We start from the raw sequence: 22,478 nt of genomic DNA, 5'->3' as shown, positions 1-22,478 counted from the left end.
CATTTAGGGACTAAGAAAAACCGAGAAAAATAGACCAGTTTGGGTGAAACATTAATGATTGTCGCAAAGCCCCCCAAAAGATTCTTCAGGACTAATTTACAAAGGACCTAGTGAATCCCAGATGGAAGACTAGCAGGGAATGAGTTCAAATACACAGGCTTTAAGTTAAATTTGAAGTGCTTCCCAAACTGGAATTCTGGAATTTGCTGTTGTGTGATCAGGGTCAGCAAAAAGAATATTTACGAGAGGTCACTACAAATATCAAATGAATGGTCAAGTTCCACGAACCTGAGAAAAACCGACAGACTCCTCTCACAGCCCCATTTATTTGATCTTCATGCCAATCCTGAAGTAGGCAAACCTCTTTTTTCCCTTTATAGGAAACAAGCAATTCCCCAACACCACACAAATAGCACTTCTAGTAAGTGAATGCAAAGGACTTTCCATCCATATCAGAGGGGATTACTGGTCATTTAGATGAGAACAATGACATAGACCACTTCAGCTATTCTATCTATGCTTTTTGTAAAATAAAAACAAACCAAGCCTCCACTTGACAAGTTATTTATTTTCTAATACATTATTAGAAATTTTATTTTTGACTGGACTCCGATTTTGAGGTGGAGGCCCTCAGGGAAGACAGTCGACGTCTCTTGGCAATCTGTTCCTGTCGTTTTTCTTTAGCCTCCTAAGTTAAAAAACAAACAAAACATTTAAAAAATATACTTTGCTAGAAAACTAGAGTAAGGAACTACACTAAGTATATATGATGATGTGTACACACACAACTAACGTGATATACAAAGATCTCTAAAACGTTACCAAATTATTATTTCTCCACCACTACCTCATTAATCCGCAAGATAAAAAAATGGAATTTTCTCAAAATAAGAAACACCACGTACCTTCATTCTCTTAGCCAGAAGCTTGGCATATTCTGCTGCTTCTTCCTTGTTCTTCTGGGTCCGCTGCTTCTTCAAAGCAATGCGTCTACGTTTGTGCTGCAAAACCCGGGGAGTCACCAAGCGCTGGATTTTAGGAGCCTTGGTTCTGGGTTTCTTACCTACAGAAAAGTAAAACTGATGAGTATGTATGTTGTTATGCATGAAGACAAACAGCCTCCCCTTTAACACGATTTTAAAATAAGCAAATGCAAAAAATAAACAGGTGCCCAAAGCATTTTAAATGTACTAATGAAAGATATAAGCAACCACCTTAAAATTTTTAAAAAGCAAAATGCTAAAATTCCAGATTATACTGTTTTTTAAAAATGCCTTCAAACACAGGAAATTCAATTTAAACGAGATTTCCATTTTTTAATCAATTAGGTAAAGAATAGGAGAAAATTGGAAGCCCCTAAATGGTAAAAGCACATACAGTGGAAATGGGAAAAAGTAATCATACTTCCCCAATAAATTTTTTCTTTTCCATCATACATAAAAACTAAAACCACTTAGGAGAATTACAATGCTGGATAAAGCTTTAACAAATTACTTATGTGCTCAAGTGGATTTTATATGAACACAATAATTATTCTGGGGAATTTGTATTCCTAAGCAAACTACATCCTGGGTTAACTTTTCAATTTAATCCTTTGCTCATATTTAATTTATGAAATCAAGATCCACAGACAGCAAGAATTTGCTCTAACAAATGAAAACTTCAGCCCAGATAGAATCTACAAGGGGTTTAAAAAGAAAAGAAGTTAGGCACTAAGAAAATTACTTATACAGCTATGCCAACCAGACTTCTATACACGTGCCCTAAGTAGTCCTCAAACCTTTCTGAGTTCTTATACCAAAAAAAAAAAAGGGGGGGGGGGGCTTGAAGTTTCCCCCCAAAGGTCCTTTTATTAAATGGTTTTTTAATTCACTGCAAAAAAGAATTCCCCATTTTAAATGTTACTATTGGGGCAGCTAAGTAGCTCAGTGGATTGAGAGCCAGGCCCAGAGAAAAGAGGTCCTGGGTTCAAATGTGGCCTCAGACACGTCCCAGCTGTGTGACCCTGGGCAAGTCCCTTCACTCCCAACTGCCTAGCCCTTACCACTCTTCTACACAGTATTGATTCGGTGAGAGCTTAAAAAAAGTATCAATAAAAATATCTTTAAATGTTACTATTTGAGCACAATTCAGGAGCCACCTGGAAGAACCCCAATCCCATCAATAAGTATAGGTATGGAGTAACTAGGTGGAGCGCAATGACTGGAGCCAGGGCCGGAGACCTGGTATACAAATTTGTTGGCACCCTTTTCCTAGCGGCAACAGGACAAAATCACTTGGCCCCACAGCCTACTCCTTACAGCTCTTCTGTCTCGGAACTAAACGTTAGTATTGATTCCGACAAAAGGTTTAAACATCACCTCTTTAAGTGCTTTTTTTAAATCGAAGAGATCTAGAAAGCACATTTTCTTTTTTAATTCATTTATTTATAAAAACTCTACCTTCTGCCTTAGAATCAGTTCCAAGGCAGAGAGTGGTGAGGGCCAGGCAATGGGGGTTAAGTAACTTGCCGAAGGCCACACCACCAGGAAGTGTCTGAGGCCATATTTGACCCCAGGACCTCCTATCTATAGGTCTTACTCTCAATCTAGAGCCACCCAGCTGTCCCAGCATACCCCTTTTTGTAGCAATTTCGTATGACCAGTTAATCCGACAGACAGTGCCTCTATCAATTCTATTTCTTCAACCTTCATGCTCAATCTCTTCCTAACAGATTGAGGGATCGATCCCACTGGCCTGCTGCTGTTTATATTTTCATTCGTGTTCAACTATTTGATCCCCTTTACGGTTTTCTTAGCAAAAAACAAAAAAGAACCAGAGCGGTTTGTGATTTCTTCCTCCAACTCATGTTTACAAATAAGGAAACTGAGGCAAACACGTAATGATTTGTGGTCACACAGCTAGTCTGAAGTCAAATCGGAACTCCAGGCTTCCTGGCTCCAGGCCCAGCACTCTATCCCACCACCAGTAAGTAGCCCACCTTCCCACATTCATTCATTCATAGTCAAGGCTGACAAGTGTTAGCGTAATAATCCCATCCCTGAGCTGCATTTGGTAAGGTAGGTAACACAGGGATGGAAAGGATGTTGGACTAGAGTTGAGTAGATCTGAGTTCAGATCCTGCCTCATTTTCCTAATCCATAAACTGTAAATGGCACCACTTTGCAAGGTTGTGAGGACCAAATGAGAACAAAGCACCTTGCAAACCCTGAAATAAGAATTGCTATTATCTTACTACCTCCCTCTTCTAAAGCCTCTAATTTCCTTATGAGAGTAGAATCCCCTGGGCAGAGGGTAAGTAATCATAAGGTCCTTCTAGACTAAAGCATGGCTTTACAGCCCTAAATTAAATAACAACACTAGTGTGAGGGACATTAAGGTACGTATTAAGTAGCTCTTCTAAATTTCATTAAGAACCATTGATAACACCCACCAGACAGCTGAAAAACCCACTAGCCAAAGGTAGTCAAAGCTCCACTAATACTAAGGAAGTTCATCTCACTAGAAGTGGAAAAATTAATCAGAACTAAAAAGTTCCGCTGTCCTTGGCTACTGGCCCACTGTATGTTCTCATCTTCCAGCTCAGCCCTGGCCCCACCACAGTGAGGCAAACCATCTTCCAGGAGGTCAGGAGCCCCCCCCATCTCTGTACCTTCCTTGTTGAGGGGCTTCCTCACAACATACTGCCGAACGTCATCTTCTTTGGACAAATTGAAAAGCTTTCGGATTCTGCTAGCTCTCTTGGGCCCCAGGCGACGAGGCACAGTTGTATCTGTCAGTCCAGGAATATCTTTCTCACCTTTAAGAAAATGCTGAAAATTAGGACGCTAAAAATGGACTTTTCCAAATCCTTGTCATGGATTTTGATTATCACTGAATTTCTCACTAGTTTCTAAAGTCCAGGTTATGGGGTTAATGGGGGAAAGGTCATCAATATGCCTTTGAAAAAACAAAACTACTGTTCAAAAATGACAACTGTATGGAAACCTGCTCTTTATCAAGAATGCAAAGTATACAACCAGATTTGAGCTTTTTAAAATATATTGTGAAGAAATATATTCAATACCCAATTTTTAAACTATACTCTGCACTAAGAGTCACTTATTCCACTACTTTGAACAATGTAACATTATTTTGCTATCTGAAATTTTGTGGCTAACAATTACTAAAGGACAATGCTCATTAAGACTAATTTATTATAATTGAGCACAAAAAAATAAAATGTGATCAAGAAGACAGAACAAAGAAAAGATTAGAGCCCTGACAAATCATTTACCCTTTTGGAACCTGTTTCTTCAACTGTAAAAATGAATAGTCACCAACAAAAGTTCTAACAAGCTTGAGATTTATGGGGACAGCATATGATCCATAAGGGGAAACAAAGTATCTGGACAATAAACTGAACCAGTATTTTGGAAATTATGAAATAAAGCTCTAAGCATTTCATACAGAGTAACCCAAGAATTAGGAAAAATACAAATGCTTACCTTTCTTTACAATAACCAAGTTGAGAACACTCAAATTGGCATCCACAATACAGCCCCTAACAGATTTACGTTTTCTTTCTCCTGTTCTTCTAGGGCGATAGCAAGAATGGCCCTTACTGAGCAGCAGGCGGACTCGTCCATGAGCCAAAACACCCTGCTTCATGGGGAAACCTTGTTTGTCATTTCCACCACTGATCCGGACCACATAACCCTAGAGGAGATATAAAAACAGTTCATTTTAATACCTTCATTGCTGAAATTTTAACAGAGGGGGAAGAGCTAAGTCTTTCCAATTCAAGCTTTCACCACAAGATCCATTTAAGCACTCCTGCTTTGAAAATTTATTTCAAAATATTTGTATATTTCAAATATACAAAAAAATTGTATATTTCAGATATACAAAAACGTGTATCTGAAGATCATGGAAGACAGGAAGGTAGCAGACCCGTTGAGACTAAAAGCCCATTAAACATTCCAAACCACCAGAAACCACAGGTAACCAACTTGCTTATTTTGAAATCCCATTGCCTTAACACACGTCCTCCTCTACCACTGATTCTCACTGCCTATGCACCGGGGTGGTTAAATATTAAAAATGATATTCCAATAAGAATTCTCAAGTTAAATTCTCACCTTCCACTCTTCACCCAGAGCATCAGCAGAAACTTCAGTGGCCATCCGTTTCTCATAAAAGGTGCGTAGCTTTCGCTCATCATCTACTTCGATGAGTTTCTGACAGCCAGTGGCTGGGAAAGAGATGTTGAGCTGGAAGGGGGAAAAAAACCAATGTAAAAACAGAAAGGCAAAGCATGCTTGGATGCTATTAGGGCAGAAGATCCAAGTCAGACCTCCACCACTTAGTATGTGATCTTTTGAAAATAATGGCTTTTATTTCCATAAATTTAAAACTGGAAAAGCCCAGCTTCTTCATTTTAAGGATAAAACGACAGAACAAGAAAAACTAAGAACTCACCCAAGACCATGTGGATAGCTAAAAGCAGAGCTGGAATTTAAATCTGTCTTCTGACTTGAAATCCAGTGTATCTTTCCTTTATGCCATGCTCCTATTGGAGTCTGTCTCTATAAAAATGACTAGGGGGCAGCTGGGTAGCTCAGTGGATTGAGAGTCAGTCCTAGAGCCGGGAGGTCCTAGGTTCAAATCTGGCCTCAGCGACTTCCTAGCTGTGTGATCCTGGGCAAGTCATTTTACCCCCATTGCCTAGCCCTTACCACTCTTCTGCCTTGGAGGCAATACACAGTATTGACTCCAAGATGGAAGGTAAGGGTTTTTAAAAAATGACTAAACAACCTTTTTAGGTTCCTGACAATCCTGTATTCCTGTGCAACCACTAGTCCTCTTTCTTCTGGTGGAAAAAATATGCCATTGGCTTTTTCTAAGGAAAGACTGTCAGTAGGCATCAGTCAACATTTATTAAAGTCCTGTGTGCCTTTAACAATGGAGATATAGAGAAAGACAAAAACACTGTCTGGGCCAGCCCTTAAGGCTAAGGGCAACTTGAAAAACACCACTATTCCTAGTAGCTTTTTTGTGGTGGCAAAGAACTGGAAATTGAGGATTCCCATCAGCTGGAGAGTGGCTGAAAAAGGTATTTGTGATGAAATACTATTCAGCTATAAGAAATGAGCAGGATGCTCTCAGAAAAAAAGTGGAAAAAGTTCTGTGAATTGACACTGTCAACATGGAAATCTAGGAATCTCCAGTGACAAGGTCAAAACCTGGGGTTTCTACCCTCAAACTGGGGATTCCTAGACTTCCATGTTGACAATACAAAATGAAAAAAGCAGAACCAGAACACTGTTCACAATAACAGCAACATTGCAATTGTAACTGACTTGCAAGTTTTCGGCAATATGATTCAAAACAATTCCGAAAGACTCATGATGAAAAATGCTCTCACCTTCAGAAAGCACTGATGGTATCTGAATGCGTTTTAAAATTTCTTTTTTCTAGTGTTTTCCTCCATAACATGACTAATACAGAAATGTTTTCGTAGGATTGCATATGTATAACATAAATTGGTTGCTATCTCACGGAGGGGAGCGGGGAAGAGAATTATGGAACTCAATTTTAAAAAGCAAATATTAAAATTATTTTTAAGTGTAATTAGAAAAATATTTGAAAGAAAATGTTAGCTAACATTCATTCAGTGCTTACCATGTGCCGGGTATTGTGCTAAAAGTTTTACAAATATTATTTGATACCTGGGAGGTTGGGTTTATCATCGCCATTTTACAGATGAGAAAACTGAAGGCACAGGTTAATTAGCGACTTGCCCAGGGTCACAAGGGTATTAAATATAGTTACGTAAAGTCAGGAGAAAAAAAGTAGGTACTTGCAGGAAGCTAAGAAAAAGGAGGGCGCAGATTCCAAGAGTGGGACAGTCGGGGAAAACTGCGCATGGAATTTGGAAAAAATATATTCTCTCTCAGCTCTCTTTCTCCTTTCAAAAAACAAACACTTGGGTAAGGGCGGTGGGGTCCACGGGTGCAAATTATAGACTCGCTCAGCAGCCACTAAGCCGCGGTCATCACTCAATTGGAATCACCGAGCCCCGAATCTGTGGATTCGGACTGGCCAGATTCCCGCGCCAGCAGGGCCCGGGCCTCCTAGGGCCGAACAGATCGCCACGTTCCCCCGAAGGGACCGCTGCCGAGGCCGCCATAGTGCTCAGGCCGGTGCCGGAGCCAACGCAATCCCCCGCCATCCTCTCTTCCCTAGCGTTTCGGCCACCAATGGCCATCCGCTTCACCCACTCCTGCCTCTCCTTCACACAACGCCGAAGTAAAAAAAGAGAAAGGACGGCAGGGACATAGCCTGGCTCGCACCGAATGTCCCCCTCCCCATTAGGCACGCCTTACCTTCATCTTTGCACAGCCAGCCGCTGCAGACCTGCCACGGGAAAGAGACTCAACTTCCGCTCCCGCCGGGTCACATAGGCTTTCGAAGATCACGCGAGATCTTGCAAGAGGTCGAAGCGTCGGGCAGAGGCGGTGATAGGCGGGATTTCCTGTGAAGAGGATGCAGTGGGAAAGAGCGGATTGCTGGAGGTGAGTTCCCAGGAGCCCTTGCTCTAACAGACGGCTTTCTCTGAAGCCGCGTTTACGTAGAACCCGCGGCCGGTCGTGTTTTCCTTTTCCGGAAGTCGTTCCAACTTTCGGCTTAGAAGCTCAGACTCTGCGCTTCTTTTACTGAGAACTGGAATATCGAGCCTGGCTTTTGGCCACCTGCGAACGGGAAACCCAGGAATTTCAACCTTACCTCCCTAAAACTTGCTTTTTGGTTTCCATGATAATCCTCCCCGAGAGGAAGAGGGGAGTCCTCCTCTATCTGGCACCTCCTACTTCCCCACTTCGCTTATATTCAGCCTTCCAGAATTAGAGGTCTAAATAAGAGACGTTCATTGACCACCTCTGCGTCGTTGAAATATACTACCTGAAATGACCACTTACGTGCTTAGGATTTGTTAGTTTCTTGTTGCCTCGTAGAATTCTTAATTCTAATATTAGTGGAGAATACTTCAAAATTCAGCTCATTGGTCATGTCTTACCTGAAGATTTTTCCTCATCTTCACCTCCAGTGTTATTCCTCGTTGTCACCCCGCCGAGTTATTAAGTTAACAAACATTTAAAGCGCTTAACTATGTACCCGGCAGTGTGCTAAACCGCTTGTTAGTACTCTGAGAATTATTACTTTCTTTTTTATATATATTTACTTATTTCTGTGCATATCTGTTCTCTCGGTTAAATAAGTTTTTTTCGGGGGCAGCTGGGTAGCTCAGTGGATTGAGAACCAGGCCTAGAGACGGGAGGTCCTAGGTTCAAATCCGGCCTCAGCCACTTCCTGGCGGTGTGACCCTGGGCAAGTCACTTGACCCCCATTGCCTAGCCCTTACCACTCTTCTGCCTTGGAGCCAATACACAGTATTGATTCCAAGACGGAAGGTAAGGGTTTAAAATAAATAAATAAGTTTTTTTCAAGGGTGGAAGGTGTCCTTCCCTTCCCCCTCCCCCTTTTGTTTTGACGTTTAAGTCCCAGCGTGGAGCATCGAATTAACCCAATCTTTTCAAAGTGTCCATTTTCCTGGCTTCAACTATCACTTCTGAGGGTAATTTCCAAGTTTCTAACACCCCACAAGAAACTTTATCCATATCTCATATAATAATCAGTAACTCGTTTACATAACATCTTAAGGTTTACAGAGCATTTTCCTCATAAGAACCTCATAAGGTAGGTAGTGAAAGTAGTATCCCTACAGGTTAGGAACTTGAGACTCAGAAGATATGAAGTGAGTTTATCAAAAGCACTCCTATTTCAAACTTTTCAATAAATAGTCAGAAAAATGACACGACTATATGGGATCACTTCCCTTCTGTGGGCCTCAGTTTTCTTAAATTTAAAATAAGGAATTGAGTTAGAGGACCTTATAAATTACTTTAAGGACTCTATACTCCAGCCAAACAGGTCTTCTCACTGCACTTCATATGAAATATTCTATTTCACAGCTTTAAAGTTGGAAGGAAGTACATGATTCCCCGGTATAATACACCTAAAAGTGATTGTGGTAGGCTTGCTTCAACACATCCAGAGAAAAAAGAATTTATTACCTCTTTAGGCAGCCAGATCTACTTTCATATTTCAATTGTTTCCTAGTTTTTTCTGTTCAATCATTTTCAGACTGTTTCTTTGAGGCCTCATTCAGAATTTTCTTGCCAAAGATACTGGAGTTGCTTGCCATTTCCTTCTTTAACTCATTTGACAGATAAAGGCAAGCAGAATTAAAACTTGCCCAGGGTCACATAGCTATTAAGTGTCTGAGATCAGATTTGAACTCAGGAACATAAGTCTTTCTGACTCTCAGCCCAACACACTATCCCTTGTACCACCTAACTGCCCATTGTTCTTCCTCACACAAAGGCTAAATTTACCTCTTCAATTTCCACCCAATGCCCTGGGCCTTCAAGGGATAAACAGAACTCTAACCCTTTCTCCCTGTCTATCATTCAAATACTTAAGAGAGTTATCATTTACCCCTGAGTCTTTTCTGGGAAGTAGGAGGTATTCCAGGAGGACTAACACCTCTGGTGTGAGAGCTTGAAGAGCCCTTTTCAAGGCTGCTCATCGACCTTTAGTGTCCCCCTGTCACTCAACTCTTATCTGTGGCTTCAAGAAGCTATCACTTGAGCATCAGTCATAGCCCAGTAAAATTGACTAAACCAGGTTGAGGATAACCTAGAGACTGCAAATTCATCTGTGAGTTAGGGTGAATGCCACCCCCAAATGTGTGAAGACTTCCTTTGGTGGAATGGGTGGACAAGAATAATTTATTCCAATGGCCATGAAGGTGGCTGAAGTTGATGCTTAGAGCTTGGTCAGACATCAAAGATGCCAAGGTCATACACTAAATCCTGGGCCCTCAGTAGTCTTGGCTTTTGTCTTGCCTCTGGACTTGCATGACTCTGGAAGACAGAGTGAGGTTGAGACTTTGTGCAACTCTGTGTTACTTAAATCCAATTCATGATCAAGTCAAAATATTGTCCTCTGATGTCATTGATCCTCTCTGTAAGAAGGATAAATTACAACAGGTAAACATGTTTAATTCCTCCAATTGATCCTCATGTATGAATCCAAAGCCCTTCAACATCTTAGTTACCCTCCCCTGAACCCTTTCCAGCTTATTAATGTCCTTCAATCATGGTGAACAGAACTGAATGCAATACTCCAGATAAGCTTTGATAGGGACAGAGTACAGTGAGCTGCACTTCCCCATTTCTGGAAGCTTGATAGAGACCAAACTCCAATAACTTTTTTTTGGCTACCATGTTACTTTACTGACTCATCTTGAGCTTGCAGTCAAACAAACAAAGACCAGTTTGTTTGTTTTTTAAGAAACGACATCTAATAACTCTGAAATTGGTCTTTTATTGTACCCATGAAACCCAAGTCCCAAAGCTTTCTAGTATAGTATTCTCCTTATTGGTAGAAACTAATGCCATTTGCCTATTTGGAGGGTAGATTGGGAAGGGGGTGGTAATGGAGGTAAAGAGGGGAGAGGGAGTGAGGGAGGGAGAGAGAGCACTTTGGGCTCATCAGGCTTGCTTAGAGTTTCTTTGGATTCTATTGTTGCTTCAGGTGCTTCTGGCTTCAGGAGAGAAGATGGAAACTGAAAGAGAGCAGCTCCACTTCAGATTGCCAAAGGTAAAATAAAATTCTAGGAAAATGCCAATATGAGAAGAACTCCCCGTTTCTATCACATCCCTCTCCCCAGATGGCTACACTAGAGAGTTCTGGGAACTTCATTTTAGCAGATAAACAGAGGCAGAAGCCTTGAGACCCAGGGATAGTGTCAGGTGACCAGCCTTCCCTACCAGACCCTCCTGCTTTAAGGCTAACCTCTCTCTCCCCCTCATACTGACAATTGGGAGATGACTATTTGTACAGAACCAACATTTTCTACTGGTCTGGTGGGCAAGAGGGAAACTCCCATTGTTTCATCAGGCTCTTCTCACTCTTCCTATTGGCTTGGTTGATTGGTTGGCGGTCTCTTGGTGGAGCTGAGCTTTCTTGTTCCCAATAGGAGCTCCTTTCCTCTGTAGTGTGTGTGTGTGTGTGTGTGTGTGTGTGTGCGTGTGCTTTTTTTGATTTGTTTCACTATGGACTGGATAAATGGGTTTCTTTGTTACTTCCTATGTGTATTCATTATGGAACTATTATTTGGTGGGAATAGATTCAAGCCTTGGCTATAAAACTGGGGTCCTCCTCCGCCCATCAAGAGTGATAGACTAGAAAATAGTTAGAACCTGAAAACCACACCCTCTAAACCAGGGATCCCCAAACTACAGGCCACATGCAGCCCCTGAGGCCATTTATCCGGTCCCCACTGCACTTCCGGAAGGGGCCCCTCTTTCGTTGGTGGTCGGTGAGAGGAGCACAGTATGTGGAGGCACCGATGACATCGCTCACATACAGCACTACTTCCAGTGACATCATCCTTTGTGTGTTGCCTTGTTCTGAGAGTAACTGAAGGAGAACGAGGTGCCATGCAAAGGATTATGTGGCTGCACAATGGAAGATGTCAGCATGGTGAGCAGCGATCTGGGGGAGGGGATTCCACACGGTGTCTACGGCTGCCGGGTATGGTGGTGGCAGTGATGGGCCTGTGCAAGGTGTGACAGGCCCATCCCAGCCAGCGCTGCAGCCTCCGCTATCCCAGATAGTGTATACAGATTTGTTCATATTTTTTTTATAGTCTGGCCCTCCAACAGTCCAAGGGACAGTGAACTGGCCCCTGTGTAAAAAGTTTGGGGACCCCTGCCCTGGACTAAAAATATTTAAGAGAAGAAATAGACATACTTGTAGCCTAGTACTCCCTCTCTCCGAGGAGAGCAGTGGCCAAGCTTCTGGTCTTATCCTGATGCTTCCCTTCTGGCAGGAATTAAATTAAATTAGAGAAGAGTAAAGTGAAGAACCAAAGATTTCTATTTTCTCCCTTTGAGCCACCAATGATATTCCTGCAGTATATGTGGAAAGATAGGCCTCATTACTCCCAAGTGCAAGACTTTGCATTTATTCCTTTTTAACTTCATCTTACTTAATTCAGATTCTTTTGTCAAGATTATAACTTCATCCAACTACATTAGCTATCCCCCCAATCTTTGTGTCATCTGCAAACTTTGATGAACATACTATTTTATTTAAAATATTGATGAAAATGTTAAATAGCATAGAGCCAAAAAGATTCCTGGGGTATTACACTGAAGATAACAATGACAAAATAATTTAAGCTTAATGCTGCAGGTCAGTGGATAGAGTGCCAGGCCTGGAGTTGGGAAGTCCTGGGTTCAAATCTGACCTCATATACTTCCTAGTTGTGTGATCCTGGACAAGTCACTTAATCCCAATTACATTTTTATTTATTATTAAGAAAGAAGGTAAGAATTTTAAATAAGCAAACTGAATACTACAATATTATATTGACCAGGATTGACCTCAAAGAAGAGATATGAGAAGATAGCTCCCTACCCTACTTCTTTTGCAGCAGTAGAAGATTCATCGGTGTGAAATACTACATATTTTTTAAAAATATCATTTAGTCTCATGAAACTCATTTTTCTTTTTAAAAATTTTGTAAAAAGTAACACTGGAAGGACAAGAGGAAGAAATACAATAAGACATGTTGCTGGCATGAAAGAAATAAAATTTATTCTTCAATGCTTTTTAAATTATACATGTATAGGTCTTTCTACTCTGTCTGTGATCTCTGTACAGTATTTGCCTAATAGTGATATCACTGGGTTGAAGGGTATTTACAGTTTAGGGAATTTTTAGTATCCAATGAATTTTTTTTTCTAAATCCTTAACTTTTATCTTAGTATCAATTCAAAACAAGATTGGCAAGGGCTAGGCAATTGGGGCAATCACTTAATCAGGATTACATAACTAGGAAGTATCTGAGGTCACATTTGAACCCAGGTCCTCCCACTCAGGTCTGGCACTATCTACTATGTTATCTAATCCACCCCTCCGCACCCTACCAAATGTTAAAAACGACCTAGAAGAAGGCCTTTAACCTATACCCTCCATGGAAAATTTTTCTGAGGAGAAAAGGTATAATAGGGCATGGAAGGATTGCAGCTTGTCTTGGTGGAAGAAGTTCCCACATTCAGGAGATCATAAATCTGTTGAGATATTGAAGGGTTTGTTTATTTTAGTCTACATCTATGATTTTATTGACATAAGAAATTCCTCCTACCAGTATAAATCAATATTTTCTTTGCAATTTATAGTCTTAGAAATTTGCAGAGGGCCCTAAGGGATTCATTGATTTTCCCAGGGGTATACAGACATGTGGCAGAGGTAGAACTCAAACTCGAGTATTTAAAAAAAAAAAACAACACCTAACCTTCTGACTTAGACTTGATGCTAAGTATAGAAAAGGCTAGGTAATTGGTGTTAAATGACTTGCCTAGGGTTTCACACAACTAGGGAGTGTCTGAGGTCATATCTGAACCCAGAACTTCCTGTACTCCAGGCCTGACTCTCTATCCACCAAGCCATCTAGTTGCCCCTTAATCAGTGTTTTTGATGATATACTTCTTTTTTCCTGGGAGATTAAAGAAATTTAAACTTACCTTTTATCCACCAAAGCAAGGATTTAAATACTATTCTCCTTCACATCCAATATAGTCAAATTAGAACTGTTTATCAAATTAAATATTCTACCTCTTACTTCTCTGCATTTCCTTAAATAATTCTTTGGAATACAAATACATTGCCTCTCTCCACCTCTCAACATCCTTGTTTCTTTCAGAGTCTACTCTGTCTCCTCCTTGATGCCTTTCCTGATTCTTGTACACACAATATAGCAGATATCCGTCTCAGCTCTGGATCTTCCTCACTTCTCGAGGTTCCATGTATGGTGTTTGAGATGATTATAAAAATTCCAGATTCCCACTCCAATGAAGGCCTTTTGAAGGCCTGGACAGGTCTCAAATCAAATAGCTTGGCTGGTGATCCTACCAAATATCTAAATAAAACAAAAAAGAGAATAAGATAAATAATAGTAGGGATCAAACACTGGAATCATTCTCATACATTCCTCCCCATTAATGCAAAAAGGTCATTGTTTCTGCAGAAAAGGCATTTCTCCTGTACAATAAAATGAAGTGGAAGAAAAAGTCAAGTGCTCAGGATTTCCTTTTAAGTTTGGCCTTACCAATATACCCAGAGACCTACTGTACAGCTTCTGGAACATAGACATTCACTCCCCTGGGTTTGGGATGCTATTGCTATTTTATCCAGACAGTTCTTCCTCTTTATAAAAGACTAATCTGGCTAAATACACCTAGTGTCTGATACTCTCTGCACTCTAGTATACTGGTTATAACCTGACATACCCTGTACAATTTAAAAAAAAACAAACAACCTTTTGCCACTATGTGGCAGACAGAAAACCACACAGTCTATAAAGAGAATAAAACTTAAAAGAAGAAAGGGGGGGGAGAAGGAAAGAAGGAAGGAAGGAGAAGAAAGAAAGAAAGAAAGAAAGAAAGAAAGAAAGAAAGAAAGAAAGAAAGAAAGAAAGAAAGAAAGAAAGAAAGAAAGAAAGAAAGAAAGAAAGAAAGAAAGAAAGAAAGAAAGAAAGAAAGAAAGAAAAGAGAGAGAGAGAGAAAGAAAGAAAGAAAGAAAGAAAGAAAGAAGAAAGAAAGAAAGAAAGAAGGAAAGAAGGAAAGAAGGAAAGAAAGAAGAAAAGAAAGAAAAAAGGAAGGAAGGAAGGTAAATAAGTCCTCTTTTTGCTTTCTTTTTTTTCCCCTTCTCTCTCCTACCTCGTCTTTCACCTATTCCCACTACTAATCAGTACAGTTGGATGAGCAGACATTTCAGATTGTCTTTAGTCTTCCTAAAGCTCAGAATTCTTGATGTCAAGCAATACCCCAGTCGTAGCCTCCCCAAGAGCAAGGATCACATGCATGTATTACTATGTGGTGCCCGCTCCCTTTTTCCATCAGAGTAAGTGAAGAGCCTAGTCAAGCAGGTTAAGAGGAGGTTAGGGACTCTGGGTCATGAGGTCCTGATAACCGTATGAGTGAAAGTTAATGTTTATTGTTGCTAACATCCTGTTATTAGCGGTCATGACACGTTCCTTAGCCAATGTTTTCTGGCAGAACAACAACCAAGAATTCTGGCATCCAAGGAAAACTGAGTTCAACCAGCAGGATACAGTAGAAGACAATCCCCCCTCTGGTGGATATGGAAATGCTATAAGAATTGAGTGGCTTCAGAGGGTCCAAACTCAGTCTTCCGGTGTGGAGTAGAGGGAGAGGAGAGGAAGTAGGGTAGAGGAACAGCTACAGGAATGCCCAGCCTTAGCCCTCTGAGGGCAAAGCTTAGCCTCGTCACATTTTTGAAGGTGATGGCTGGGCTCTTTAGAGACTCTGGCAATAAGACTTTGAGTTGGGCATTTATATCACAGGGTGGCTGGGGCTGCCTGGCAATGGTTTGTAAGGTACTATGAGAGTGTGTGTCCATTGGGGGATGAGGGAAAGTGACTGCTTCCAAAGGTACCTTGGCGCAACATCCTGTTTACCCATTCTGGGTACAAAGGCTTGGGAGCATCCTTCTTTCTTCCTGCAAATCACCTGAAGTAGAGGTATCCCGGCTCCTCACTAAATCTTCTCTCTCTATTTTGCCCTTGATTCATAACCTTTCCTGCTTCTTTGATCCCTGTATTTCTCCTTTCTCACTGACCCTTTTTAAAAAAACACTTTCCTTCCATCTTAGAATCCATACCGTGATTTTGTTCTAAGGAAGAAGAGCAGTAAGGGCGAAGCAATGGGGGCTGCATGATTTGCCCAGGATCATACAGCTAGGAAGTGTCTGGGGCAAAATCTGACCTCAACACCTCTTATCTGTAGGCCTGGCTCTAAATCCACTGAGCCACCTACCTAGCTGCCTCCTCCACTGCCTCTTCATCTGGTTTCAGATGTTCTCAAGTCTCCCTAATCCTAAAAAAGATTGTCTTTTACCATCTATCACTACATCTTTCTCCTCTTCCACACGACTGAACTTGAAAAAGTCGTCTGTACTCAGGGCCTCCAACATTTCTTTAGCTATAGACTCTCTCTTCTACCTCCTGGCATTCTGACTTCTATGTCCACCATTCTGCTGACGCTTCTCTTTCAGAAGTCAACAATGATTCTGTTAACTTTGCTAATAATCAAACCCCTTAGCCTTGAAAAATAAGAAATTGGCTCTTACTCTCAGTAATACAATGATCCAGGACAACTCTGAGGGACTCATGACAAAGAATGTTCTTCACCTCCAGGGGAAAAAACTGGGAGTTGGAATGCAGATCGAAGCACCCCATTTTTTCATTGTAGTTTATTTGGATTTTGACTTGGGGGGTTGGGGTTTATACGATTATTCTCTTGCCAAAATGAACAATATGGAACTATATGTTGCATGATAATACATGTAAAACCCAGCCTGAATTGTTTACCAGCTCTGGGAAGGGGGAGGGAAGGGAAAGAGCCTAGAACTTCAGAAAACTCATACATGTAATTGGTCGCAAATTTTCTTAAAAAGCCTCAACCTCATTGACTTTTTTGCTGCCTTGGGCCCAGATGACCACTGATTCCAAGATAGAAGGTATGGGTTAAAAACAAAAAGCTGGGAAGGATGAAGCCAAGTGAGAAAGGGCTTTAACTGTCAAATAGAAGAGTTTTCTTTGACCCTGAAGGAAAGAGGGAGTCACTGGGATGTATTAAGTAGGAGGCCATGGTCAGACCCACGCTACAGGAATTTTACCATGGCAGCTATGTAAAACATGGATCAGAGAAGGCAGAGATTTGAAAGAGGGAGACCAGTTAGGAGATTATTGTAGCAATCCAACTGAGAAGAAGTTTGGGGAGCCTGTCAGTCTGCCTTCATGGCTGGCACAATCCTTTTCTTGCTTCTGCCTCTTGGAGCTTCTTGGTGAGGTGCACAGATTTGGTTCTATACAGCACATGCTCCTATCAAGTCTGGAAAGCTGGATCTATTTACTCTAACTGTAATCTACTAAAGTCCTCTCTTGTGCTGCCCTTTGTGATCTTTGTGTCATTTGATGAATGTTCCCCTTCTGTTTTCCAAAACTTCAACTTTTCTGAAATTCAAACTCTCCTATAGACAAAAAGACCTTTGAGGCAGCTCTCAAGACTTTGCGGATTCATTCTCCCTTTTCTGCAATTAAAAAACAAACAAACCCTACTCACCATTCCCAGCTTGGTGAAGGGGGATGAATTCATTTCATCTCTTCCCTGTCCCAGGGTACAAATTGCACCCCACTTGAAGCCTGCCTCTTCCACTGAGTCTATTGAAACTGGGGATCAAAACACATCTCCAGTCATGCCCCTAGTGCATGGCAATATAACTTCCCAAAGAACAGAAAAGGGAATAGCACATGAAAACATGAATCTCCAGTACACATAACTTAGAGTTTGAAGGTATTATTGGGTTTTATTATTTATTGGTATATCTCAAATTTAACATGGTAGTGACTATTGCACAGATTTGCAATTTCTCTCTTTTGTTTTTTCCCTGTTTTTGATCATAAACTTGAAGAATATAGAAAAAGAATGATCATTTCCAAATTAAAAAAAAGAAAAATGAAGAATGTTAAATGAAACTATGAATCTCTATTATAGAACTTATTTTTTAACTATATAATACATTAAAGATGCTAGTTCCAATACACTATGCCTGTTGTCTCTTTAATTTCTTCCTATTTGTTTTTTTTTTTAAAACCTTCACCTTCCATCTTGGAATCAATACCGTGTATTGGTTCCAAGGCAGAAGAGTGGTAAGGGCTAAGCAATGAGGGTCAAGTGACTTGCCCAGGGTCACACAGCTAGGAAGTGTCTGAGGCCAGATTTAAACCTAGGACCTCATGTTTCTACGTCTGGCCCTCAATCCACTGAGCCACCAAGCTGCCCCCTCCTATGCCTTTTATAAATGTTTCAGTGATGGACTTATCTTTCTTTTATTTGGGGGGTGGGGGTGGGACATTGCTATTACTACCCTATTTCCCTTGGATGACACTAAAAACAACTTTCCTTTTTTCTTTAAACAAATCATTATAGACAGGCAAAACAATTATATGTACTGGTTGTGTCTGAAAATGCAAAGATGGAGACTGGAATCTGTTAGGGGTAAAATTAGGGGTGATGAGACTGAAATAATTATATTAGTAGTCACTAGGGATTTAAATTTGATCCCAATGAAATACTCAAGTCAGTATGGGATTTTATGGTGGTTTATTTACAATAGAAGGAAGAAATTAAGAAGAAGGAAAAGAGGGAAAGGGTAGAAGATCTGCTCTGGCCTGGCCTAAGCCAAGGGGAGTGCAGAGGCCTCAGCCAAGGGGCCTTCTCAGAAGATTAAATCTAGCTCGGCTTCCAAACACGAGGCTTCCTCCAAGTTGAGGGGCCTCCTCGGAGGATAGTGCCTTCAGAAGGTCAAGGAAAAGAGAGGTCAGTCTTATCACTCACCAAGGTAAATTCAGGGAAACCACCTCACCTAAACCAGGCTACAGAGCTCCTCCCAGTAAACTCCCAAAGTGCCAAAGCCACAAGCACACCAAACACCTCCAAAAGCTCCCAATACCTCGGAGAGAGAGCTCTCAGGAAGTGACGTAAAATATATAGGCAGTTCTTTACATCACTTCCTGTGTCTCACATGTACCATGTAAATCTAAAATTCACAACTCCCATGTCTGAGGAATAGTGAGAAGACTAGTTTGCCTGGATGGATGTATAAGAAGGGGAGTAATATGTCATAAAGCTGGAAAGGTAGGTTATGATGGACTTTAAATGCCTAAAAAGGGAGTTTTTATTGATTTGATTTGGATGTAAAAGATTACCAAGTAGTGAGATTAGAATTTTATAAGGATGATATTAGAAATTATGTCTTGTGTTAGTTTAGAGATAACAAGTAGAGAAGCTGGCTTGAGAAAGAATTGGAGTTTGAAACAGAGTTGAGACAGTGTCACTTTCAAATATTGACAGTATGTGTGTGGGAGGGGTAATAGTTTTTCTGTGGCAATTGGTCTCTGAGAGTTACACTCTCTTGGAGTGCTGGGAGCAAGTGACATCTTTTTTCTCTCTCCTCACTGTCTGAGGTAAAAGGAAAGGAGGGATAAACCTGAAGGAGCTAAGTGATTTTCCTTTTCCAACTTGGGAAACACTAGTGACTATCTATTTCTGTCACATAAATTGATTTTATACCTGAAGACCTCGTCTTTAGTTTGGATTCTGAGTCTGTAAAGACTGAGTCCTAACTTGGTTATTGCTGAGGCTCAGCCAGCTAGCCTTTGTTATTTGTATAACTTGGAGACAAAATTAAGAATTATATACTTCATATAAGGATAATAGTATTTAGTTTATTGTAGAATAGTGAAAATTTGGGTTAATCAGATCAGGAAGGATAAGTGTAGCCTGTGGAAATAGGAGAAGCAGTTCCTTGTGGAATCAGGGAGTTTTATTTTGGTGGAATTAGAATCCCTTAGAGTTAGAAATCCTTTTTTTATATCCTTATATTCTCAATAAATAGTTCATTTTTATATGATAAGCATCTCCTTAGCCTCCTTACGCCTGGCCCTGAAGAGAAGTTCACTTATGAGCTTCACTTCACTGATATAAACTGAAGATATTTTGTAAGCACAACAAGCAGAGTATCAAATCAGTTTATAATCAATAATCAATTCATTGCCTATTATTTTTACAAGTTAGAGAGGTCCTTCAAAGTACTTTCATGTTAGAACTGGACATGTCCAAAGAAGGTAAGATTATACAGATAATGCAAAATCTTCTCAGTTCATTAAAGAGCTATTTAAGTTTTGAAACCATGGACTTTGCCAAACAAGCTTCAGAAGATTTACTGAGGACAGCAAATATTGAAATTAAGGGAAGAATGTAAGGATGTCACCACTTTAAAATTTAAGATTCCCTCATACTTTAACCATATGAAAACAATATCAATCATAATGTTATAATTTATTTTGAATTACTATTTTTCCCAATTACATGTACAAATATTTTTAACATTGATTTTTAATTTTTTAAAAATTTAATTAATTAAGGATATTTTTCCATTGTTACATGATTCATGGTATTTCCTTCCTCTCCTCTATCTCCTCTCCCATAGCAAAAGAGCAATTCCACTGGGTTTTACATGTATCATTTATCAAAACCTATTTCCATATTATTAATATTTGCAATAGAGTTAACATTCATTTAAAAATTTTTTTTGAGTTTCACATGCTCTTCCTCCCCCTTCCTCCATCCTGAAAGAGTAAGCAAATTAAAGCAGGTTATACATGTGTTATGATGCAAAACACATTTCCATATTAGTCATGTTGTGAACAATGACATTAAATAAACCCACTAGGAACATAAAGCAAAAAATTAGTATGCATTGATCTTTTTTTCAGATGCCAGCAGATATCCTCTGAAATTGATCAGACATCCCTTCTTTTTGCTCATAGTAATCACTTTGTGAAAGAAAACACAACCTCACTATCAAACACAAGGAAAAATAAAGTTTTAAAAAGTATATTTTGAACTGCATTGAGACTCCATCATCACTCCTTTTTCTGGAGGTGAATAGCATTTTTCATCCTAAATCCTTTGGAATTGTTTTATATCATTGTATTGCTGTGAATAGCTAAGTCACAATTGATCACTGTAAAATATTACTGTCATGGCAATATACTTTGCATCACAATCATATACCACAATTTGTTCGGTCATTCCCCAACTGATGGGTATTTTCTTGATTTCTAATTCTTTGCCACCATAAGAAGAGCCGCTATAAATATTTTTGTACATATAGGATCTCTTCCTTTTTGAAAAAAAAAATACTCTTTGGAATACAGATCTAGTATTGTTGGGCCAAAAGTTATACACACTTTTATGGCCCTTTGGGTGTGGTTCCAAATTGCTCTCCAGAATGGTTGAATCAGTTTACAATTCCCCCAACAGAGCATTAGTGCCTCAATTTTCTCTCTCCAACATGTCATTTTCCTTTTTTGACATAATAGCCAACTCTCAGAGTTGTTTTAATTTGTATTTCTCTAATCAATGCTGATTTAGAGTATTTTTTCACATGACTATAGAGATCTTTGATTATTTTTTTCTGAAAACTGCCTGTTTATATCCTTTGATCATTTATCAATTGAGTAATAACTTTTATTCTTAAATATTTGATTCATTTCTTTATGTATTTGAGAAATAATACTGTTAGAGAAACTTGCTGTAAATTGTTTTCACTATTTTCTTTCTCTTTATTCTATTCTCTGTCTTTAAACCCTGTCCAACGTCAAAATTGTTTTCTTTCTGACCACTACCTTTCCCAAAATGCCCTCCACTCTATCAATGCTGCCCTCTATCAGTGTTCCCCCCTTATCCCTTTTCTTATTCCATTTCCCTCCTACTTTCTTGTTGGGTAAGAGAGATTTCTATAGCCAACTGAATACATATATTATTTCTTCTTTGACCCAATTCTTAGGAGAGTAAGGTTCAAGCACCACCCCCTCCACCTCTCCTGTCTTCTCCTCCACTATAAAAGCTCTTTCACATTTTATTTGAACTAATTTACCCCCATTCTACCTATCCCTTCCCCCTTCTTTTGTTTTTCTGACTATTGCTCCATGATCTTTAAAGTGCTTATTTTTAGTTGCTTGCAATATTTTCTTCTTGATCTGGCAGCTCTGGAATTTGTCTATAATATTGCTGGGAGTTTTCATTCTTGCAGGAGATGATTGGTAGCTTCTTTCAATTTCTATTTTACCATCTTCTTCAAAAATATCAGGGGATATTTCCTTGATAATTTTTTTAAAAGATGATGTCCCCATGTTCTTATTTTGATCATGGCTTTTTGGTAGTCCAGTATTTCTTAAATTATCTCTTCGATATGTATTTTCTAGCTCAGTTTTTTAAAAGAAGATATTTCACAATTTCCTCTATTTTTTTCTTCTTCTTTTGATTTTGTCGTGGTTTCTTGATGTTTTATGGAATCATTAGCCTCCACTTGTCCAATTCTAATTTTGAAGGAATTATTTTCTTTAGTGAACTTTTGTACCTCCTTTTCCATTTTGCCAATCCTACTTTTTAAGGAGTTAAAAAAAACAACCAACCAACCTTTATCTTCCATCTTGAAATCAATGCTAATTAGCAGTTCTAAGGCAGAAGAGCAGTAAGGGCTAGATAATTGGGTTAAGTGACTTGCCCAGAATCACACAGCTAGGAAGTGTTTGAGGACAAATTTAAACCTAAGACCTTCAATCCAGCTACCCCCAAGTTCTTTTCTTCAGTAAATTTGTATTTACTGAAAATTACTGAAAAAAAATTGTAGTAAAATATCTTTTAATATTTGGCCAATTTTTCTCTTTAGAAAGTTTTTCTCATCAATGGATTTTTTGTGCCTCTTTTTTCATT

The 22,478-nt window shown here is 39.7% G+C and overlaps 1 protein-coding gene and 1 long non-coding RNA gene across 2 annotated transcripts; one reads left to right on the top strand and one right to left on the bottom strand.

Annotated features, from left to right (window-relative positions):
* Nucleotides 1-548: 548 nt before the first annotated feature.
* Nucleotides 549-7,496, bottom strand: RPS6 (ribosomal protein S6). The gene is made up of 6 exons (XM_001362977.4): nt 7,368-7,496; nt 5,121-5,252; nt 4,488-4,698; nt 3,653-3,799; nt 906-1,063; nt 549-688 (listed from the first exon to the last, which is right to left on the bottom strand). Exons 1-6 carry the CDS (start codon nt 7,371-7,373, stop codon nt 593-595), a joined length of 750 nt encoding a protein of 249 aa, XP_001363014.2. The 5' UTR covers nt 7,374-7,496; the 3' UTR covers nt 549-592.
* On the top strand, nt 7,435-19,524 carry LOC130455427 (uncharacterized). Its single transcript, XR_008913383.1, has 3 exons — nt 7,435-7,556; nt 10,639-10,704; nt 12,488-19,524. It is a non-coding gene; the product is annotated as an uncharacterized LOC130455427 (long non-coding RNA).
* Nucleotides 19,525-22,478: the final 2,954 nt, after the last annotated feature.

This window comes from Monodelphis domestica, chromosome 7 (assembly GCF_027887165.1).
Source record: "Monodelphis domestica isolate mMonDom1 chromosome 7, mMonDom1.pri, whole genome shotgun sequence".
Lineage (NCBI taxonomy): Eukaryota > Metazoa > Chordata > Mammalia > Didelphimorphia > Didelphidae > Monodelphis > Monodelphis domestica.
Note: the sequence above shows the minus strand (reverse complement) of the source record. Positions and strands in the feature narration are given on the sequence as shown.